This window comes from Amphiura filiformis, chromosome 16, assembly GCF_039555335.1.
Source record: "Amphiura filiformis chromosome 16, Afil_fr2py, whole genome shotgun sequence".
In the NCBI taxonomy this organism is placed as follows: Eukaryota; Metazoa; Echinodermata; class Ophiuroidea; order Amphilepidida; family Amphiuridae; genus Amphiura; species Amphiura filiformis.
The window spans coordinates 31,280,031-31,303,250 of record NC_092643.1 but is presented as its reverse complement, the minus strand read 5'-3'; the positions used below and the strand labels follow the sequence as shown (position 1 = coordinate 31,303,250).

At 35.2% G+C, this 23,220-nt stretch overlaps 1 protein-coding gene and 1 non-coding gene across 5 annotated transcripts in view; one reads left to right on the top strand and one right to left on the bottom strand.

The window, feature by feature from the left end:
- Positions 1 to 22,841, top strand: part of LOC140135874 (CMP-N-acetylneuraminate-beta-galactosamide-alpha-2,3-sialyltransferase 2-like) — a 120,810-nt gene extending 97,969 nt beyond the window's left edge. For all 4 annotated transcript variants that reach the window (XM_072157524.1, XM_072157523.1, XM_072157525.1 and 1 more), the window contains 5 exons: positions 826 to 1,016; positions 10,869 to 11,048; positions 16,363 to 16,408; positions 18,478 to 18,597; positions 19,899 to 22,841. In XM_072157524.1, coding sequence (XP_072013625.1) covers positions 826 to 1,016; positions 10,869 to 11,048; positions 16,363 to 16,408; positions 18,478 to 18,597; positions 19,899 to 20,087 — 726 coding nt within the window. In that variant the 3' untranslated portion in view covers positions 20,088 to 22,841. The remainder of the gene's footprint in view (positions 1 to 825; positions 1,017 to 10,868; positions 11,049 to 16,362; positions 16,409 to 18,477; positions 18,598 to 19,898) is intronic.
- On the bottom strand, positions 8,645 to 8,717 carry Trnav-uac (transfer RNA valine (anticodon UAC)). The gene has a single exon. It is a non-coding gene; the product is annotated as a tRNA-Val (tRNA).
- Positions 22,842 to 23,220: the final 379 nt, after the last annotated feature.

The following is a 23,220-nucleotide window of genomic DNA, read 5'->3' as shown; positions in this document are numbered from 1 at the left end:
GAACGAAATTCAAATTTTGTGATATCTTTGCTAAACTAATTAATCTGCAAGAAATATTTTGTACATAAACATTATGTAGCCAGAGTATTCCAGTGATATAAAAATCTCAACTTTTTTGAGAAAAGTGGGGGAATGAGGCTGTGGATCACGAAATGCCCTTTTAAGAACCACTGAACCAATACTAGGCTTGTTTGTACTCATTTGAATGCATTTTTCATGCTGATTCCAAATATGGTCATGAAAAAATGTACAATTCTGAAATCAAGTTTTTGAATTTTAAATTTTTTTTTGAATCTTGTCATATGCAGTAGACCAGGGCTCATAGAATAGCGGCCAGGCCACATGTGGCGCCCGTGGCTTCAGTGGCGCCATGGGCGCCTTTTAGATTAAATAAATAAATAAATAAACAATGCGATTCCCATGTTATCATTGTAAAGACAGGCTAAAATAGTACAAAATGTTGCACCAAATGGCCTCATTTGCACCTCAAATTAACAAAAAAATCGATAGCTTCAGAGGGGGTCCCCCCCCCCCCGGCGACTTCGCAGCCATTGAGTGGCGCTTTGCAGTTTTTTAGTTATTTCATGTGGCGCTACAACAAATCTATTTGAGGAAGCCTGCAGTAGACACTCGCATGTAGAGAGTTAATCTCCCACAATAGGGAGTGTGAATTTCAAATGGAGATACCCAAAACCCCATTCGAAATTCACACTCCCTGTGTGGGAGATTAGGGTCATGTCTTCCATAGGGTGTATGGATTTTAACCAGAATATCCCATTTAGAGAGTAACCTAGTAAATCATTTGAAATATTCTTCTGTTTCTAGACTCTTCAAGGTAGCAAAGAAGCAGGTCTTGCAGAAGCACTTGAGAAAGCCTTCCAATTAATACCATCAGGTGATCCTTATGCGACAAAAGACTTGAGTAGATGTTTACGATGTGCTGTGGTAGGGAACTCTGGTAATCTGAGAGGCAGTAAATATGGCAAATTAATAGACTCACATGATATGGTTATAAGGTAAGGCAACTATAAATTGTAGGATTATACTTTGACCAGCTCGTAATCGGCGGGAATTGTTAGACTCTTACCACTACACTGGAAAGTAGAGCCACGTTAAGAGTGCTAATGGTTGACCTGTGCGTAAAGTAGACAAAGCATAGAACTTGTATCAAGAATTTGTGATACATCTGGTGGCATGTCACAAGCCCGGGGGGTACTCAGTACAAATGACCATACGGGGACGTGCTGCAAATATGGGTAGCATTTTCAGCCTCAATTGGTATATCAATGACCCCTTTTTCAAAGCCTATTTTGGTATATGAATGGGTCCTTTTTTCAAAATTTTCTCAATTTTTTCTGAAAATGGCGCAATTTTTCCTTAATCTGGCCAACAATTTTCAAAATTTTCCCAGAATTTTGGGAAAATTTGTAAAAGCTAAGACAATTTGGGCCGAAAATTTTGACTTTTGGTATATCAATGGGTCCAAATTTCTTGAAAAATTGGTATATTTATGGGTCCACTTTCAAATTCTCAGCAGCACATCCCTACCAAAACCAAACTTGAGTACCCCCCCCCCCAATTCTCTATAAAATATATTGGTTTTAATCCACGATGCTATAAGGCCCGCAGATTATAAACTGATCAAACTATAGGTAAATGCTAAACATTTGAGTTAAGATGTAAAATGCGATAAGGTGATGAAAAAATCCTGTTCCACAGGTGGACGGTCGGTTGGTCATTTATTTTATTTAGCATACGACTTGGACAAATCACCATAATCTGTAAATAAAATGTTCTTTTTAGCCCTCTCATCGATCATGTTTTTTTCAATCAAATAAAATCTACTTTTTGCCCCAAACAGTTGATTTTACATGGATACAGCAATTAATTTCCATCAAATGCAATCCACTTTTGGCAAAAAAATTGCTGATTTTACATACTTTCAGGAAGTTATTAAAAATAATTCCCATACAGAAAATCTGGGTCAGTTAGAACGGAGTGTTTTTTTCTTATCGCCTAAGCTTAGTGCCATTTACAAAAATTTGAGATAAACTCGGAGATAAACCCACCAACATATTGCCCTATAGTGCTGGCTTTAGTTGGCTCCTTACTTCAAAAAGGTTGATTTTTGAAAATTAGGTCAAAAGTAGCACATATTTTCAACTGGTTGCTTGTTAGTAGTTCTGCACAACATACTCAGAGCAATATACAATTGATCTGTCTGATACAACATATTATACAACTTGTTTGGTACAAATATGTGTTCCCTTACGGACCAATCTCGAAAAAACAAGAAAACAAACACACTTTTATATGGCTGTATCATACAAGCATTATTAGTCATTCATAACCTCATTAATATACGCGATACATGCGATCCAATCATTTTATTTATTTGCCAAAACGCAAACGCGGTTACTAATATTCAACAGTGGACCTCCACGCCGTCAGCGTAAATATTAGTAACCTCCGCATGCGCCGTGTTGTGCATCGAACAAATTGGTCGCCTTATTTGGATTACGCGCTACCATATTTGCACAGATTGTGATTCGCACTTGATCTGTTATTGGTCGTCCTGTTTTAGCCTGATCGATTTTTGGAAAGGCAAAACGTTAAAAAAATTTATTTTTGAAGAAAATTGTGTGTTATTTTGTAAAGTGAGGAGATGAAAGTGACGGTTTTGAATGAGGTTAATAACTTTGCATCGGTTATATGTCGGGCATTGTGAAAAATCTAAAAAAAATTGCTTCGGACCCCGGAATATCCCTCGGTTCCAAAGGCAAAATGTTTAGATTTTTCACAATGCCCTCCAAATAACTGATGCAAAAGTAATCGAAATGCTAATAGCAATTATGCAAATATTGGGACTGGTGATTCAGTGACCAAAATTAACTGCTTCATTAATTAAATTCAACTGCTTGATGCTGGGCATATTGTTAGTCTGTTCTGATCGGTCTATTGCCATTTGGTCTAATTCCCATTTAGTCTATATTCAATTGGTCTAATACCAGAAAGGCTAATTGCCACTTAGTCTAATAATCATATAGTCTAATGTCCATTTAGTCTAATATTGTTTGGCCTAATAACGGTATGTCTACTAACCATATAGTCTAATAACCATTTGGTTTAATATTTCTTTAATAACCATTTGGTCTAATAACCCTTTGGTCTAATAACCGTTAGGTCTAATACTCGTATGGTCTAATAACCAGTTAGTCTAATACCATTTCGTCTATTTATTAATGAACTAAATGCCTGTAAGACTAAATGGTGTGTAGACCAAATGGGTATTAGACCAAATGGCTATTAGACCTTTTGGTTATAGACCAAATGAGTATTAGACTAAATGGTTGTTAGACTAAATGGTTTTAGACTTATTAGTTATTAGACTAAATGGTTATCGGACCAAATGGTTATCGGACCAAATGGTTAAAGGACCAAATGATTATTGGACGTAGTGGATATAGACCTAATGGGTTTAGACGAAATGGATGTTGACGAAATGGATATTAGACCAAATAATATTAGACCAAATGGCAAATCCCTTCTGATCTATATACTACGTACATGTATATTGGTATCACTTTCCAGGTAAACCCACAGAACAAAGGTCAAAACATTACAAATGTTAGTGGAAAGACTGGTGGTAGAAATTACTTAGGGATGAAATCAAAACTTGACCGGTTCTGTCCGGTTTCTATTGTTCTAAACAATGAGAACCGGTGGTCAACCGCCAGTCAAGTTTTTATTTCATCCTTTAGGTATATATCATACCACTATATAGACAGTCAGTTGGTAATTCCAATTCTTGACATATAAAGTATGCCATTATAGCATTTTTTTTATTTATTTAAAAAAATCACCATATGTCATCAAGTTGATTTTAAAAGAAAACAAACTTATTTATCTGAACTTATAAATCATTGAATAAATTGAAAACTAACATTTTGAGTGTTACGAGTGGGTACTTTGCGATTCCTAAAACAATACTGCGGTTTCACTGTATGAGATGAGCTACTTCAGCATTGGGCTATTCCAGTTGAAATCCATACTATCTCTATGGAAGACATGACCTTAATGCTCTGCGTGCTAGCCATGCGCTTCAGTGGAAAAAAGGTTCAAGTTTTGAAATATTTTCTCAAAATATCAAGAGCTATCTTAAGGGCTGGGGTATGAACGTTTGGACAGTATTTATTTTGGGACATCAGAGCACATCAGACATATCGAATTGCATTATGAATACGAAGAATGTCATTCTGATATCAAATAATTTTGATTTTTGAAATTACAATTTAATACACATTTTATGGCAAATCATTAAAAATTGATATTTTTGATATTTAACAGTACTCGAAGTAAACTTTATAAATCTGATGATTTATACTTAAAGTGTATGTAGGTGGGATAAAAAGCCGACGATCAATTGAAAATTTTGACCTTTTCAGATTGAAGATATGGATTTTTTTCCCAAAACACCAAAAAAAATTAGGTCTTTTGGGGAAAAAATCCATATCTTCAATATGAAAGGTCAAAATTTCAATTGACCGTCGGCTTTTCCTCCCTGCTACATACACTTTAAGAATATATCATTAGATTTATATAATTTACTTCGAGGACTGTTATATATCAACATTTTGAAAAATATCAAATTTTTATAATTTGTCATAAAATTTGTATTATATTGTGATTTTCAAAAATGAAAATTATTTGATATCAGAAAGACATGCTTCAGTATTCAGAATGCAATTCGATAGGTCCGAGGTGCTCTCATGTCCCACAAAAATACTGTCGAAACGCAATAAACGCTCATTTTAGATCCCTTAAGAACTACTGAATCAATACTGTCACGAACCCCTCACGGAAGTATCCTGCGCCTCCTCGAGCCACTTCCGGTCCTGCGGGACTCGAACCCACCTACCATGATGACCCTGGGTTTAAGAGGCGAGTGCGCTAGCGTATAGACCAAAAGAGGACTTCCCCGTCAGGTCTATAACACTAACGCACTTATACCTCCGTGACAATACTAGGCTTGTTTGTACTCATTTTAATGCATTCTTTATGCTGATTACAAATATTTTGAATTTTAAAAAAAATTTTGAAACTTGTCGTCTGCAGTCGACACCCGCTTGAAGAGAGTTAATCTTCCACACAGGGGAGTGTGAATTTCAAATTGGGATACCTGAATGGGTGACTCCATTTGAAATCTACACCCCCTGTGTGGGAGATTAAGGTCATGTCTTTTGTAGGGGGTGTATGGATTTTAACTGGAATGGCCCATAGAAAAGATAACAAGCACTTAGATAGCACTTATGATATCCTGTTGATTTTAGATATATGCAAACATATGCTAAACTATATTAAAATATTGAATGATCTTCAAAATCTTCAGAAAGCATCATTTGGCGTTAATACATGCGCTGACACTTGCATTTCATTTTTCGATGAATAAAATAATGAATAGCCTAATATTGATAGATATATAACCAAAAGAAATACTTCAAATATTAACGTATGTTACTTTAGGGTAATTTTGTTTGCGAATATTTAACTCAGATATGTCATTCTAAAGCCAGTGAAGACATATAACAGTCTTTAGAAGGACTTGTTGATTATTTTAGCCTGAACAACCACATATTGACTCAGCCTGTCATATTTTGAAAAACATTGCCACAATTGTTTTGCCTTGCATAGAACTAGCCCCGTTCTACAAACCGTGACGCCTCTCGAATAGCGAGCGAAGCGAGCACCGAGCGTAGCGATTCCACAAACCGCGACGCCGCAAAGCTAGCACCGAGCGTAGTACTACAGTTGGAAAATCTTTAAATCATCATACAGGTATCAGAGTACAGCTCAGAAGCCAGTGCTAGCCTTGCACTTTGTATTCCAAATGTACTGATGGGCATCAATACGTCTTGAAAAGTGAAAGTGGGGGTCATTGGGCCGAAATTGTCAAAAACTGGCTGAAAAGAACAAAAAAATGGCAAACTTTCCCAAAAGGTAGTGGGAAACATTGAAAAATATGGAATGTTTTCAGATTTTCTGCACCAGTTTCTGACATTTTGTGACCCAATGCTAAAACCCAAAAGCCTGAAAACGCCAGCCTACAATGTACTCACTTGGATATCCCCATACTTGCATTTCCACAAAGAGATATAAAATATAAGGTACATTGTACTCGCAGCGGTAACCTTCATTCTATGTAACGATTCTGTTTCGCAGTATTTGCTATGTGATACAATTGACTTTTGAACAAAAATAAATTTGGGATGATAAATTGATGCATGCATGGCTGGTTTTACCTGTTACCATAGTAACTCAAACTCATTCATTGCCTGTATCAGTTTTAATTGCAGACTACGAGTTAATCATTTTGGTTTTAAGTGCACCAAAGCTTTTTCCTATTCATTTTAATTTAAGGCTAGAAATGATACTTCCTCATATTTTTTTCAATTTTATTTTTTTTATTTTTTGCAATGAAATATGTTTGGGGGCAAATTAGCCAGATGGCTTGCCACACCCAGTCCCCCCCCCCCCATAAAAAGCCCAAGTTACCAAAATTTCCACTTTTTGTAGCAATTTTGCCTAAAATTTGTTGATCCCCCCACCAAAAATCACTATGCCCAAAAAAATATTTGGGTCAGCCACTGTAAACAAGCACATACCATATTTACTCTATTTTAATAAAACGCTCCCTTCTATTAAACACACCCCATCCATTTCAAAGAAAAAGTGAACAAAACACAGAAATTTTTATGCCATAGCATGTGAACATCATAAGTAAGGGTAAAACTTAACTTAAAAAATATTTTGCGAGGCGTTTCATTGAAAATTCACTAAAAAGGCCTTCCTGAATACATCCCTTTTCGAAACTGCAACACACCCAGGGCTTTAATAGAGTAATGGTAAGTTGTTGCCAGTGTGAATGCTTGGACATCACTACGAACAATCAATTCAACAACAGGATTGAGTTAAGTATATTGCAATTAAAAAATTAGAAAACAGTGCAACAGCTGCAATACATTGTTATTCATTGATGGCTGTGAATTACGTATTCATGGTTGACTGGTGGGTTGATGAGAGTGACAAATGAGCCACACGGATGTAGCAATAACCATGATAATATAAATTGATTTGTAGCGCAACATATGGATCGGATAGTCATATTCTACCGTTATATCATTCATATAATAAATGACAGTGTAGTTTTCCATAATACACACCTAAATCAGTAGTCCCACAATCATTTTTTTCTTTCATTTTTTTTATATTGACATTTATTAAAGGGATATAATATTAGGCCAGTTAGAGTGCAATAATTATGAGCCCCCTGTGGGAAGGGTAAAATAGGTGGGGCAAAGTTTTTTGGGCAGGCCGAGAGGGGTCGCAAGCAATCGTTGGCAGGCTGAGATTGGGGGGGGGGCAATTTTTGGCTCCTAAAAGTTGAGCAAGTTGATTCCAAGTTTCCTGTCACCTGTCCAGATCACTTTTGCATTTTTGCCAAAACTTTCATGATTTTCATGAAATTAAGGTGAATATAATCAAAATTTTCAAAATGTCAGACAAGTCCTGCTGATGAATTCAATAGTTGGTTGTCTTAGGATGAAGTCAGTAATGAAAATTTAAGGATTCCCTCAAGATTTTTTTCATTTTACACAAAACTCAAATCTATTCTAAATCTAATGCAAAGTGTCTTGACCTGGTCACCCGGAGTCATTGAAAGGTTGTTTTGGGGTCATCCAGGAGTCATCTATTCTAAGGTCAAATTCAGTCTCCTCTTTTAGGTTGAAGCTTTGTATCAACTTGTGAATTCCACATCACTCCCTTTGGTGGAGGCATCACGGTCGACGCTGTGCGTCGAAAACCGCGACATCCGAGAACCGCGGTCCATCTAGTTTTTTTTTTTTTGCTCTTCACTTTTTTAAAAAACTGTAAAAAAAATTGGGGCAACCTTTTCGGGCTGTTGAGGAAGGGGCGGCAAAATTGGATTTTCTTCAGCCCCCCCCCCCCCACAGTACGCCACTGGACGGTGTTTGTTTTTGTACGGGTATAAAAATATTCCTATTATTTGATAAGCAAAATAAACATAATAAAAGGAAACAAGATACTCACACGATTATGTTAGGATGCAGCTGTCAGACTAATGTCCTATCTCACATTAGGAGATAAAATGCTCAGAAAAATGTCAGTATCATCTTTTTATGGCACAAAAATGTCCTATTTTGGGGAAATAGGCAGAACGATAAACCGACAGGAATATTTTTGATTACATTTCTACATCTGTGAAAATTGAAACAAAATGTATATTTTTATGAAATTTGCATTTTTTGCCATTTAAGTACTAAGTACTAAACTTAGTGACCTAACTGGCATGCCTTGCTTGGGACTATTACACATAAACACCACATCAGTGGTCATCAAATCAAAATGCACAATCTCTTTTCCCCCTTATTTTGTATATGATGCAGATTCAACATGTGGATTGTGCAAGTGATGTCGTCTGCACTCTTTCAACCGTTGATTATTAGCCAACAATAGGGGGGAAAGAAGAATAAAGCATCACATACTAGCACAATTAAACATGGATTTTCAATGAAAACATAACATGCATAAGCAGATATACCAGAGACAATACTGTGGACATACCTGCCTGTGCGGGGACTTGAACCCCAGACCTCTCACTTGTAGGGCGAGCATTCTAACCACTGAGCTACACAGACTGTGCCTGATAAACAGGACTCAAGTTTAGTACTTATGGATATGAGCAGCCAGGGTAAACAGTACAAACACCACAGAACACTTAATCTCCAGTGTACTAGATCAATTAATGGTGCTCATCTTATACAAAAATGTAAACGGGATTGTGAGATTTCACACAAAAATTGGCACCATTAATTTCGGTCAAAGTCCAGTTTTATTCTGTACGCAACACTTGTCCATATACTAATCATGCAATAGTTATACAAAGCTTCAATCAACATGAAAAATTGTATGATTTTGTAATTAATGTGTGGATCCATTAATGCTCTGCATGCTAGCTACATAGGCTTCAACATAAAAGGCTCAAGTTTTTAGAAATTTTCTCAAAATAGCAAAAGCTATTGTAAGAACCACTGAACCAATATTAGGCTTTTTGTACTCATTTTAATGCTTTTTTCATGCTGATTCCAAATATGGTCATGGAAATTCACAATTCTGAAATTTTTGAATTTTTATGAAAAAAATTGGAACTTGTCGTCTGCAGTCAACACCTGCATGGAGAGAGTTAATTTCCCTTCACAATTCAATAGGAGATAAGCTTAACTCTCTCCACACGGGTATCGACTGCAGACGACAAATTTTTTTAAAATTCAAAATTTCAAAAATTTCAGAATTGTAATTTTTCATTACCATATTTGGAATCAGCATGCAAAATGCATTAAAATGAGTACAAACAAGCCTAGTATTGGTCCAGTGGTTCTTTAGATAGCTTTTAATATTTTGAGAAAATATCTCAAAACTTGGATTTTTATGTTGAAGGATATGGCTAGCACGCAGAGCATTAACACAGCACTCGCAATATATCTCTTATTTTCAATTTTATAGATTTTGTGTGCTAAATTACTGCTTGGTAGGCTCTCTAAGTATTCAATCTATTATTATCAAATTAAGATGAAATTTTAATTTGATTTACTGTGAACAATCTCTTAGAGCCCCTTTAATCATATGATATGTTCAAATCAATTTTTATATGTACAAAATTTTATACATGTGTGCATTTTATTGAGAAATATATTATAGTGAAAATATAATTATATCTTTTCTCTGTACATTCTATTAAAGCAATAATATGTGATTTGTATTAAAGATAGATTTTTTATTTTTAACACAAATATTGTTGGTTTTTGCTGTCAGATATGTCCTTTTTAATTTCAGGCCGAACATTTTGAGGTAAAATAGAGAGAGTCACTATTTCATTCCAGCACCTATATTGTTCACTGTGTGTATTAATTTAATGCATTGGTAAATAAAACTGGGATCTATTATAAAAAAAAAACCTCTTAATTTTACGCTAATTAAAGCATTTCAGGCTTAATCTTTCACAGGGCAAACCGCACATGGCTTAAAATAAAGATACAATGTATAGAAGAAAAAATGTGTGTCTCAGAAACCTACATGTTACATGAAATGGGATCTGCTGCATAGTGCTACTCAGTCCGCCAAATTTGGATTTTTTTTTAGTTGTGAGGAATACCAACTTAAAAAATGGCAGAACACAATTGAACAATTTTACCGAATGATTTTGCTTCCTCTTGTGATTGCACTATCTGTTCTTATAGTTATGACCATTATTGGTGTTGAGAGTAGCTTACCGGGAGTGCGGCTTTCGAGGAACCTCCTGGTCATCAGCCAATATTATTAGCTTTGATGTTTTCGCGGAAACGGCTAGAGTCCAACCTGTTCAGATGCACACCAGGTGATGTCACCGAAGGTGGAAAATTCCTGCCCCTAAGTCTTGCTGGGTTTAATCACACTCTGGATCTGGTCTTGGTTCAATAGGTCCCTGTTTCTTGATCTGGATGGCTTCCAGGACTCTCGGTGATGTCCCCTAGTGTGATGTCATCTGATCGGGATGATCTCTAGCAATTTCCAAGAAACAGCATAGGTAACAACATCGACGGATGACGAGGAAGTGTCTCAAACTCCCATTAAGCAAAATGTTGAAAAATTTTTTTTTTAACAATTTCTGAAAATTTTCGAAAGATGGGGGGTGGGATTATACTCGAACGTGGCACTATATACTCGGACAAATACGGTACCACTATCATGTATGAATCTGCAATTTTATTTTATTAGTGTTGCTTTATTTTGTCTTTATCTTTATCCTACAGAATTAATAAAGCCAAAGTGAAAGGGTTTGAGGAGGATGTCGGACACAAGGACACGCATCGTATCATGTATCCTGAGAGTGCCATAGATTTACAAAATGACACCCATTTTGTATTAGCGGCTTTCAAAACCATAGACGTTCAGTGGATTGTGAGTGCCCTTACTGACGGTTCTGTTACAAAGTAAGTAATACTGCCTACTGCCTTCTTACAGTGCCCCTGATTGGTCAATTACATGATACAATCATCTGAGTAACCAATCAGTAGTTACAAAAGAAAAGGCAAGTTGGTGTTTTCAATACGGAGAAAATTGAGTGGAAAGGAAAGGCCCTGTACAGACCAATAGGGATTTCATGAGGGTGCCCCCTTGGACAAACCTTAGAAATGTTTAAGTGCAAAAGATGGAACACCCTCACCGAGAATGGACACACAGGCATGGTTTTGACTGCAGATATCATCTATTCCAGATATCAGTCATAATTATTTTGAAATGTGATGATGTGATTGCTGTCAGCAGACATAATATCTCCACTTATAGTACAGGTAAAAAATTGAAGGACAATTTTAAGTAATGTCTTCCAATGACAGTTTATCATAATATAAAAAGCTATTTTAAATTTTGAATAGCTTAGGAACCATTCACAAGTGGTTAGGGACCGTTCACAGACACTTGTTAGGGGGGCCTGATGCAAAAAAAAATCATTGCAAAAATTTTTTTGGCCCCCCACCTTTTCAGATCTCAAAAATAAAAAATTTCAGGGCCCCCTTTTTGACATGAAAATTATGGGTCAACCCCATAAAAAGCATATAAACTCAATTTAACCCCCCCCATTTTGCATCAGGCCCCCCCTAACAAGTATTTGTGAATGGCCCCTAAGCGTTAGAAATAAAAATCTAAAAATACATTTCCTTTTATTCTGTAATATTTTTGCAGTATGATTCCAAGCCACAAAATGTCCTTGTGTTTCAGGATTACGAATTAAAACAAAAAACATAACATCTCATTTCTTCTAAATGTGATCAGATATCATTCATACGTACATTTAGCAAATTCAAGGACAATTTTAAATATAATGTCTTCCAATTCCATTATACCAAGTAAATACAAGTATACAGTCTATGGTATAATACAATATTGAAAAATGCATTTTTAAATTTAGGATGGGTTAAGCATTAGGAATAACATATAAAAATACATTTCATTTATTCTGTAATTTTTGCAGCATGCTTCCAGCGACAAAACCTGGGCCACAAAATGTCCTTATGTTTCTGGATTATGAATTAAAAAAGAAAAAATATAACATCTTATATCATTCCGAATGTGATCAGATATCATACTTTGCATGATGCTTTCTGCAGACAGCACATAATCTCCACTTTTAAGTACAAGTAGAATAACAAAGGACAAGTTTAATAAATATATGTCTTCCAATTCCATTATACCAAGTAAATTTAAGTATAACACAATATAAAAATGTATTTTAAATTTTGAAAATAAAATCTAAAAAGACATTTTTTTGTTCTGTAATATTTTTGCAGCATGTTTCCAATTAGCAGAAAATGTCCCCATGTTTCAGGATTGTGAATGAAAAACAACAACAACCATAACATCTCATTTCCTTCCAAATGTGATCATTTAATTCTCAGGCAACAAATGCGAAAGATAGAAAGTGACATTTTAAAGCAAAATAAGCTACATGTCGACAAAATTTAATTATAGATTTGGAAAAAAATCTCATTTCCATTATTTTATTATATGAATAACAGCATAAAATTGATCTTATCCGACTCCTAAGGACAAATTTTTATTAATATTTGAACAAATGGTATATGGTACCAGTTAAATGTATTCGGAGTGCAAATTAATTTTGCCTGATGAACTGTGCAGTTCCCCAATTGCATCACAAACTATGGTTAGAATATCGTAATTAATTGTATGGTTTCCACGTTATAATAAATTCAAGGCCCAAATCATTAAGGTTGCTAAGGAATGCCGGATATTAATGCTCTGTGTGCTAGCTATAGGCTTCAACATAAAAAGTCGCAAATTTTGAGATATTTTTCAAAATGTCATGAGCTATCTCAAGAACCACTGAAACAATACTAGGCTTGTTTGTACTCATTTTAATGCATTTTTCATGCTGATTCCAAATATGGTCATGAAAATGTACAATTCTGAAATTTTTGTATTTTTATGAAAAATTGACATTTGTCGTCTGCAGTCGACACCTGCGTGGAGAGAGTTAGGCCTAAATAATGACTGATGGGTTGATAGATATTCCATTCAATTTAAAGGTACGATTCAATAAACACAATCTGTAATTGCAATTGACTCTGTCACCATATCTCGTAGTTGCTCTTGTATTCCAATGGAGTGATACAGATGGAATATAGTTTAATTTATTTAGCAGCAGGGGTTATTTGATTATTGTAAAGATGAGCTGAATTTATACTTGATCGCTGAGCAATTGTGATTTTTAAAAAAAAAATTTTAAATTTTGGATTTTATAAAGCGCCTTTCTCCAGATCTTAGAGGACTCAAAGCGCTGTAATTTCCTGCAATGGTGAATCATCACAATCAGATCGCATCAACTTTGATGCAACGCTTTTGGATTATCGATGGGCAATTGCCTAATTTTGGGATGCATCGTTCGTCGCTTTTGCTAATCACCATGATCACGATTGCAGATGACAATTAAAGTATATTTTAAGTCCACAAAATAAAATATCACACTATTACAATCCAATGTCCATTCTTAAAAGAAAGGAGCATGCTGAAATATAAAATTACAAAATACATTATTATTATAATTATGTAATATTACTACATACATTGAAACATCACATAAAACACACCAGATGTCTTTGAAACTATTAAAATTTATATAGGCATATGTTTAATTGTTAAGCTGGTATATTGATAGTTTTGCAGGATTTTAAACATATGGAATAAATGACTTTCTGTCAAATGAATATGAGACAATAATACTTATCAGCAGGCATAGTAGCTAGGGTTAAGTAGCATATCATTCAACCGACTACGCTAATTGCCCAAGTCATTTTTGCAATTTTGAGAACAAAGTACAAAATATGGTTCAAACATGCATTTAAACATTTATTCACCAATTAATCTTTGCATAAGAACAAATGATAGTGATACAAATTAAAGGGAATAATCCACAATAATTAGTGTAATTACATAACTGATGCATGCTTGAACCACATTTTGTACTTTGTTCTCAAAATTACAAAAATTGACTTAGGCAATTATCGTAGTAGGCTGACGATATGTGAGCCATCGCATCAAAACACCTGTTGTCTTCAAAAATGTAAATTTAGCTTTCTTAAGGGATGGGGTATGAAAGTTTGGACAGTATTTATTGTGGGACATTAGAGCACATCAGACATATCAAATTGCATTCTGAATACAAAGAATGTCCTTCTGATATCAAATAATTTTGATTTTTGAAATTACAATGTAATACACATTTTATGGCAAATGATTAAAATTGATATTTTGATATTTAACAATAGGTTGCTTTCGAAGTAAACTTTATAAATCTGATGATTTATACTTAAAGTGTATGTAGGTGGGATGAAAAGCCGACGATCAATTGAAAATTTTGACCTTTCAGTATTGAAGATATGGATTTTTTCTCAAAACACTAAAAAAAATTAGGTCTTTTTGGGGAAAAAATCCATATCTTCAATATAAAAGGTCAACATTTTCAATTGATCGTCGGCTTTTCCTCCCAGTTACATACACTTTAAGAATATATCATTAGATTTATAAAATTTACTTTGAGGACTGTTATATATATCAAGAATGTGAAAAATTTGAATAATTTGTCATAAAATTTGTATTATATCGTGAATTTCAAAAAATGAAAATTATTTGATATCAGAAAGACATTCTTCGTGTTCAGAATGCAATTCGATATGTCTGATGTACTCTCATGTCCTACAAAAAATACTGTCGAAACGCTCAAAACGCTCACCCATTCCAGATCCCTTAACCAAGTGAAATAACTACTTTACCTTTTGTTTTCTTTGCTTGGGATATTGTTTTGTTTTTGCTTTAAAATGACCTCACACACATCGATGTTGAATGTAACAAGACAAATATGTTACAATTTCCTTAATATTTTCTGTATTTTTTATCATAATATGTTTCCTTTGTTATTTTAGCTATGGATTTCCAACAACTGCTATGTTTCGAGTGTTATATATGCTTATGTATAAAAAAAATCACCTGGTTTACATGACCATCAAGAAATTATATATTTGAATTTTCTGTATCCCATATGTTTATGGAAAGTATATAGTATGGAATATAACCCAGCACAGGTGGTTTTCCAGTCAGTTTTCTTTTACATAATTTTCATGAAAAAGTCAATTAGTATCATGCAAATCCAAGGTTTGGTCTTGTAAAATACAGCCTGTCACCATTGCTTTCATAGGAACTATCTAACAGCGAACCTCGAGATCTTTCCTTTTTTTTGTCCTCAGCTCGCCAAACCTAGGTAATGAGCTCCAATGTATGTCAGGGTTGGGGTGTGTGTGTATGATGTATTTGCAAAACAAAAACATGACAAAAACACCTTGGCTTCTTTTGTTGATTTCTCCCACATGCTTTGATTGATTTCAATGTGACTTGGAAACAATTGAATATATGAATACAAAAGTCACCCAAGTCCATACGTTGGCCAAATTGAGTTAAGCATGGGAAATTGTTGCTATACATAGGCCTGTTATATGTATGAAAGAACAACTCAAATTCATCCTCTGTGTCTATTGAGCATGTGAAAAATAGCATGTATGAAAGAATCACCCAATTCCATGATTTGAGTCTTGTAACACATTGATTGAAATCCAGTATGTATAAAAGTCCACTTGTAACACATTCATTGCTAGAGAGTGACTTTTGAACATAAAATTGGTTTAATAAAGGAAAGTGTGTGGTTTATATTACATGGCAGAATGCTTATCAACATTATACATACCTGTGTGCTTTATTTTATATTATCTTACTAGTGGTAAGCTCATAACATTGTTGTCTTTGTATATGATTCAAAAAACCACCCAAGTCCAAAATTTAAAATGAACCCCACGAAGTCCCTGAAATGCTAATCGTCATACCTAATACAGGTTAATCCACTCATTTGCACGTAAAACTTACCATATTGACCAGGTAAATCTAACTGAAGAAATTAAAATGATACACAGGTTTTTCTCTCAAAAGCACTTCCCATGGACTTGGGTGGCTTTTGGATTCATGTATTCAATTGTACATTGACATGTGTGATGTCAACAGGTATGAAGTCAAAGGTCATCTAGGGTCATTTGAAGTCATTTTACAAATATTTAATTTTTTGTGTTAAATTTTGTTTAAGAACCACAAAAGCCTCTAAAAGGAGTTTTCCGGGGTTTTGTTTCCCTCTTTTTGCAGGGAATATATATAATCTATATATTTGTTTGTATTTAATTTTGTGTACAGGACATATATGCCAGTCAAGAAAAAGATTAACACCCATAAGTCAAAGGTAAGTATCACCTAAATAAATAGCTATGATGGGTACAGTTTTTTGTGTTCCTTTATTTATGCTTGAACTCAGATATTAAAACAAAATGTCTTCCCATACATCCATGCTACACATATATTGCAGATATTTATTTAACCTTTAATGATAAAATCAAAATTTAAAGCCATAATATACAGTTTTTGTCAGATTTGTCAAATATTTGTTTTGATATTCTTTCACAATGAAATAATATTAGTAATAACTGCCATAATGAGGTAAAATGAAGAAAAAAAACTAATCTTGGCCAGGGCCGTCGCTAGAGGGGGGTATGGGGGTGACACCCCCCCAATACACAATTTTGTCGGCAAAATTTGACTGCTGTCGGCAAAACCATGTGACTGTCGGCAAATGTAGTCAAAGGTATGTGTGATTGTCGGCAAATTGTGAGAGCCATATAACAGATTAATGTGTTACTGAAATTGTTTTGTTGTAACGTAATAGACATACTGTGAATGGTATAGTTGGTACTAAATTTTTTTTTGACTCCTACCCCCCCCCACTTTTTAGATTTCTGAGCTACCGTCCTGGCTAAAAAAATTTGGGTCAACAAATTACCAAAAATTTCCGTCGGCAAACCATACTGTACACCCCCCGAATCATATTGGTCTAGCGACGCCCCTGATCTTGGCAGACTAGTTTGTGATGCGATCAAGCAAAATCAGTCAGTCACAGGCCAAAATCATTGAAAGTCACATGCATCAGTTACGTAATTACTCTAATTGTTTTTGATAATTCCTTTTAATTTGTCTCATCATTTGTTCTTGTGCAAAGATTGGTGAATAAATATGTTTATATGCATGCTAGAACCATATTTTGTACTTTTTCTCAAAACTACAAAAAAAAATAGTTAGGCAATTATCGTAGCAGGGTGATGATATTTGATTTGTTAAATATTTCATTCTAAGGAAGATGTCAACAAAATTGCTGGGTCATGCCTGGCATGCATCGTTCCTCTTATCTTTACTGTTCAGTTTATGACATTTTTATATGCATGTGTATTAATTATTCACTGAATACCACACTGAACTTAAAATTGTAACGATTTCCTGTTTGTTATTTTATAAAATATTGACATTTCTGGAACATGAAGACATTTTTATCACAATAATTGTAACAAGGGTTCAGTATTACATTTGATTGATTGTACTACATACATATACATGATATATTATTTACAAATCAATCAAATGGTTTAAGGGTATACGATGTATTGTTGGTCGAAGCAGCAACAAAAAAATGTAGTTCACAGCATCTTGTGAATGGTAGTGAGCTTTAGCAAAAATTGCATTGCTCAAATCATAGCGAGCGTGTAGAAGAATTCAAATATCACAGATATACTTTTGTAGGTCCTGTGGTTCTTGAGTTATGTTGTAAAGAGGGCTGAAACAACAACACTTTTGTAAAACGTACATAACTCATTAACAACAATAAATTAAGCAAGTTTTCAAAGTATATGATTTGTAGAATGAACTTTTGCAAAACACCAAAGTGTTATTTTTCAATAATACATGTATATTGATTCAGATAATGAAAATTGATTTTTTTTGGCTGCTTTTACCAACAATACCTCGTATACCCTTAACGTGGCTTAGAAATGGAGCAATGATTGGCTGCAAGGGTGATTTGTTGGCACACTTGTGGTACAACAGCTAAAAAGCATTGACGTTACAACGGATATTGAGATAAACCAAAGTATACAAAACACATCCTGTCCAATCGACTGTGCAAAGTCATAGTGTGAAAAAACTCTCTGCTAAGATGTAATAGAGGTTATCCACTTTACTCATGTGTGACTTGTATGACTTCTAACAAAAGGCGCTGATTCCCGTAGTATTCCTCATTCAAACCAATTCAATGCACGACCTCGGAGTTACCTGCATGACTTTGGCGGGCTATTTTGAAACAGTCATGGTTGCACATGCAGGTACTTCTTTTGAAAGTCCTAAACAAGGTATAGCAGTCGCTGATAGGATATATGCAGCTTATAGAACATGGATAACCTCTATTTCTTTATACTTGTTTTATTATAGGTGATGATATACAACCCAGCCTTATTACATCACATTCATACAGTATGGCAGGGTGGTAAAGGACGATATCCATCCACTGGTGCTATGGGCATATTCATGGCCTTACATTCCTGTGATGAGGTATGCATTTGTGTGGGTGGGGGTGCATTTGTAAATGCCTCCAAACGAGGATCTACATAATTATGGATACACACCATACAACGAGGACACACCTCCAAACGAGGACGTCCTCGGTTTGTTACTATGACCAGGATGACGTAAATTATGCAAATATGTATAGAAGATAGCATATAAGATATGTCCCCCATAGGGGGTATAGGACGGGTCACAGTTGGATAGTAAGTTGTCTGGTGTGTCTGTGTGAGGTCCACGGTGTGTCGATTAAAAACGGGTGTGTGAGTCCTCGGTTAGATCCTTGTTAAGTTGAGGTCCTCGTTTGGAGTTATTTACAAACAGGGTTGTGTGTGTATGGGAGAATTGGAGTGCATGGGGTGTGTTTGGTTTTTTTTTTGGTTTTTGTTTGTTTTTTTGTGGGTTTTTTTTTAGAGGGTTATATGTTTATCTTGTTCGTGGTCTGCTCTATTTTGGCCAGAAGATACTAATAAATATAACAACCAAGTATTTGACCTAGTTGACCTTTTCAAACCCCATTCAGAAATCATCGGAAATTGCTCGAAAATGAGATCACATGGACTTTGAGCAACCAACCACGTACAGGCTTGTCACGGTCACCTCAAAATATGTAAAGAAACTACTTCAATTTAAAGGCCAGCCATGCTTTTGCTTGAGAAATGTGTGAACAATATTTATTAAGATATATTCACATATTGTTGATCCAACATTTACGTTTCACTACCTGGAGAGAATTGATCAAAAATTGAATTCCCTCCTGAGGTTCGTATGTGTCAATGAATCGACCAGATCACAAGGATGTCATTATAGCTAGAGGCAGTATATAACACAAATGGGTCAATGAGTTACATAAAAATGACCTTATGTGGTATTTATTTCCCAGGAAGTGAGTTTTACCTGAGACAATTTGTGGTTATATGTTGAGCCCTCACTACAAGAGTTATTACCGTCAAATTGGTTGAAAAAGGAGGTGAGACATCATCAAATCTGTCCAGGTAACAAAATGTAATGAAAAGAAATGAAAAACATTCTGTGGGAGATTGTATGGTACTCTCTCATTCACAATTGACCATGCAAAGTCCATTGTGGTTATGATGCCTGTTACACATTGGAATTGTACACGATGCTGAAGAGGTACTTTTTTCTGTGTGCACATTTTGGGAAATGATTTCATGCTTCAGGTTTAATTAGGTCCAATACATTACACATATTATCTTTATATTAACCACCTTAAATTTGATAAAAATGATCTCTGATTAAATGTTTATTTCACATGATTACTTTTTCAGGTAAATGTGTTTGGCTTTGGACCAACCGCAAATGGTAATTGGGACCACTATTGGGAACCTCCAATTAACGACGAAAAAGTTGATGCCTTTAGGAAAACTGGAGTCCATAATAGTGAAACGGAATCAGACATCTGGCAACAGCTGGAGAGGGAAGGAAAACTGAAACTTTATTTGGGCTCAAGAACATGATCCAGAACTAACTGGTGGACTAAACAATAAAATGAACATTTCATTGCTTGAGACCCAAGGCTTCTTGGAGATGTCAAACTGCCAATGTTTTGACTCCGAACAGCTTGTGCTTTACAGCGATATCTGCGATGTTGGGACATCTGTATGGGTGCTGGACACTCCGTGATGTTGTTTACAATGGGTCTATTACGTTTGAAATATACACCCCCTGTATGGGAGATCAAGGTTATGTCTTCCATAGGGGGTGTATGGATTTCAACGAGAATAGTCCAATGTGCCAAAGAGGTCTCTCTAAAGGGACGGCAGATGTACAGTTTTCAGCCACACCCTTTCGCACTTTTTGACCTGGGTGTTCCTTTACAGGAAGTCATCCAGTTGGAAAGATAACAAAAGAGAGGACAAACTGAGTGGCTGCAATTAAACCTGTGGTTCCAAAAGTATAGAGGACTGGCCGGTAATTTCCAGCCATATGGTCAGCTGGGACTGATGCTTTATACATCCCGTGGAGAATTTGAATGATTAACACTATCAGTACTTGTACAACCGAATACATGATGATTAAGAAAATGAAGATTGAAATTGTCTGAAATTAAATTATATAGTACTAGGTTTGTTTTTCCTGCAAATGATGTACTTGTATTACCTTTTTGTAAGCATGCTCAGAGTGAGCCTAGTACCAAGACAAGGATTATACAGCTTACGGAATAAAGCTGTCTAATCCCTCAATGAAGTCTTGATAATAGGCTCATTTTGTGTATGCGTACATGAATGAAGAACTGTAAATGGTCCGCAGGGGCATTACTCTCAAATTTGCGTTTTATGGCTGTTCCATTCGAAATCCATGCACCCACTATGGAAGACATGCCTTTAATCTCCCACACAGGGGGTACAGATTTCAAATGGAGTCGCCCATGTAGGTAACCCTATTTGAAATTCACCCTCCCTGTGTGGAAGATTAAGGTCATGTCTTCCACAGGGGGTGTATGGATTTCAACTGGAATTGCCCTATGGAAAAAAGCAACACAGAATGAGTGGCTTTTATTTGGTGTCCAATGTTGAACTTTGAACTTTAATATACTGGAGGTATTTGAAAAACACTGTCACAATTGGTTTGTAAATTGAACCTATCTATTCTGTTCTATATTGATATAATAAGCTTTGATCGAAGACTCGATTAGAAACGTTTGACGTCTTTGATTTCAAAAATACGCGGGAACAAGATTATAAGAATGGCTTGTTTTGTGATAAACATGATATTTTAGCAAATCATACTTGTTTTTGCAAGAAAGCACAGCAGCTAGATGAGAGAATGCTTGGTGGAATTTATTCACAATCCAATTTGATACCTTGATATTGCCATGAGAGTACAATATAAGCAATAGCTGCCTTCTACAGGTTAAGGCCCCCCCCCCCCACTGCCATTCTTACCACATTTCTCATTGGATAATTATGTAATTTATTCATTTGAGTGACTAATTAAAGTACAGCTTCTAGACATCTAAGCTCAGTTCTTCCACCTTTCTTACCATGCTGCTGATTGGCTCAGTAAATCATAATGTAGAGATCAGGTCTGTTTCCAAATTTACTTAAAAATTTAGAAAACAAGTACATTTTTTCATTGTTTTGTTACAAAAGTTTTTGCAACTTTCAGCTTCATTTTAAACAAGTACAATTTCAGTCTAGACCAATAGTATTTTGGTGTCTTTTTTATCCATCAAATTTAGTATATATTTTTTTTTAAGGGGGGGTCAGTTTTCCAATTTCTTGGAATCCCTACTGTACATCTTACCCCCCCCCCTCCTCTCAAGATATCAAATCATAGGCCCTTAGATGTCATTATGGTCCCTCAATGATTTAGTTATACCTATGTAAAAGCTCAAGAACCTTCTATATTTATGAATTCTTTATAATTGTGACATGATCAAGGGGAATGAGTCACAAGTCGACCCTGGTCAAAAATAAGTTTTACACATGTTTCTAAAAAGGACATTTAGAGCTTTCAAAAACTGAAACTCCATGTTGATACAACTTTTCTTTGCGAAGTTACGTCAATTTATCAATCACTGAAAACAATATAAAACAAAAGAATTTTAACACTTTCTTTGCTAATATCTCAAAATCAATATTAGCGACATCCGACTCATTCCCCTTGATCATGTCACATGTACAACTCTGATTAGCCTACACCTGCAGTTGTTGTTTTTTCTGATTATTCAGGATCTGCTTGTTTTCTGTTAACAAGGGGCAGCCTACAGTGAAGGCTCTTTTCAGTTCTAAGGCAGCTATATGTTGTTTCAGACATGTTATGTGTCACAAATCATAGCAATTTGTGCAATGGATGTCTACAGGTATCGAGTTAATGCAACTAAAGTACCATTAGCTTATCCACTTAACTTATTTTCTACCCCTTGAGAGAGAACACTTTGTTAGATTTGAAGAGAAGTAGTGAAAACAGTATTTTCAAGATTACAATTTTGCCTCTATCTTCTGATGTGCTGTGACTTGACATTTAACATGGAAAGGTTCAAGTGGTATTTTTATTTTGTGAGAATATATTTTGCCATCAAACCAAATAATTTGCTATTTATCTTAATTCCTTTTATGAAACTAAGATTCTCAATCAGCTATTAGCTTATTACTGTATTATTTATTTATTTTATTTATTACACTTTATCACTGGTATATACAATAATTATAATATAACATCAAAATATATTGATTTAACAGGTGCAAAGCACCTCTAGGACAGTCCCACTAAGGATCAAAACAATGAGGACACCCCCTCCCCACCTCCCGAAAAAAAAAAAAAAAAAAAACCTACACAAGCCTACAACCAGAACACTGGCAACATGTAACCCAAGAGCATGTGTTGTAAGGATCAAAACTCTCCTCTAGTTTGTTCTTGTACCACTCAGAGAGCTGGCTCTTAAAAGAGGACATGTTGACAGTGGATCTAATTGTGAGAGGAAGTTGATTCCACAGGGGAACGATACGGTTGAAAAACGATGCCCTGTGAGATTCGGTTTTGCATCGTTTGGGAATCAACAATAGGGGGTCAGCAGATGTATTAATTTTTTTTAATATACAATATATTACAATGAAACCAAAGCCAGAAAAATAAAACTGCAATCGA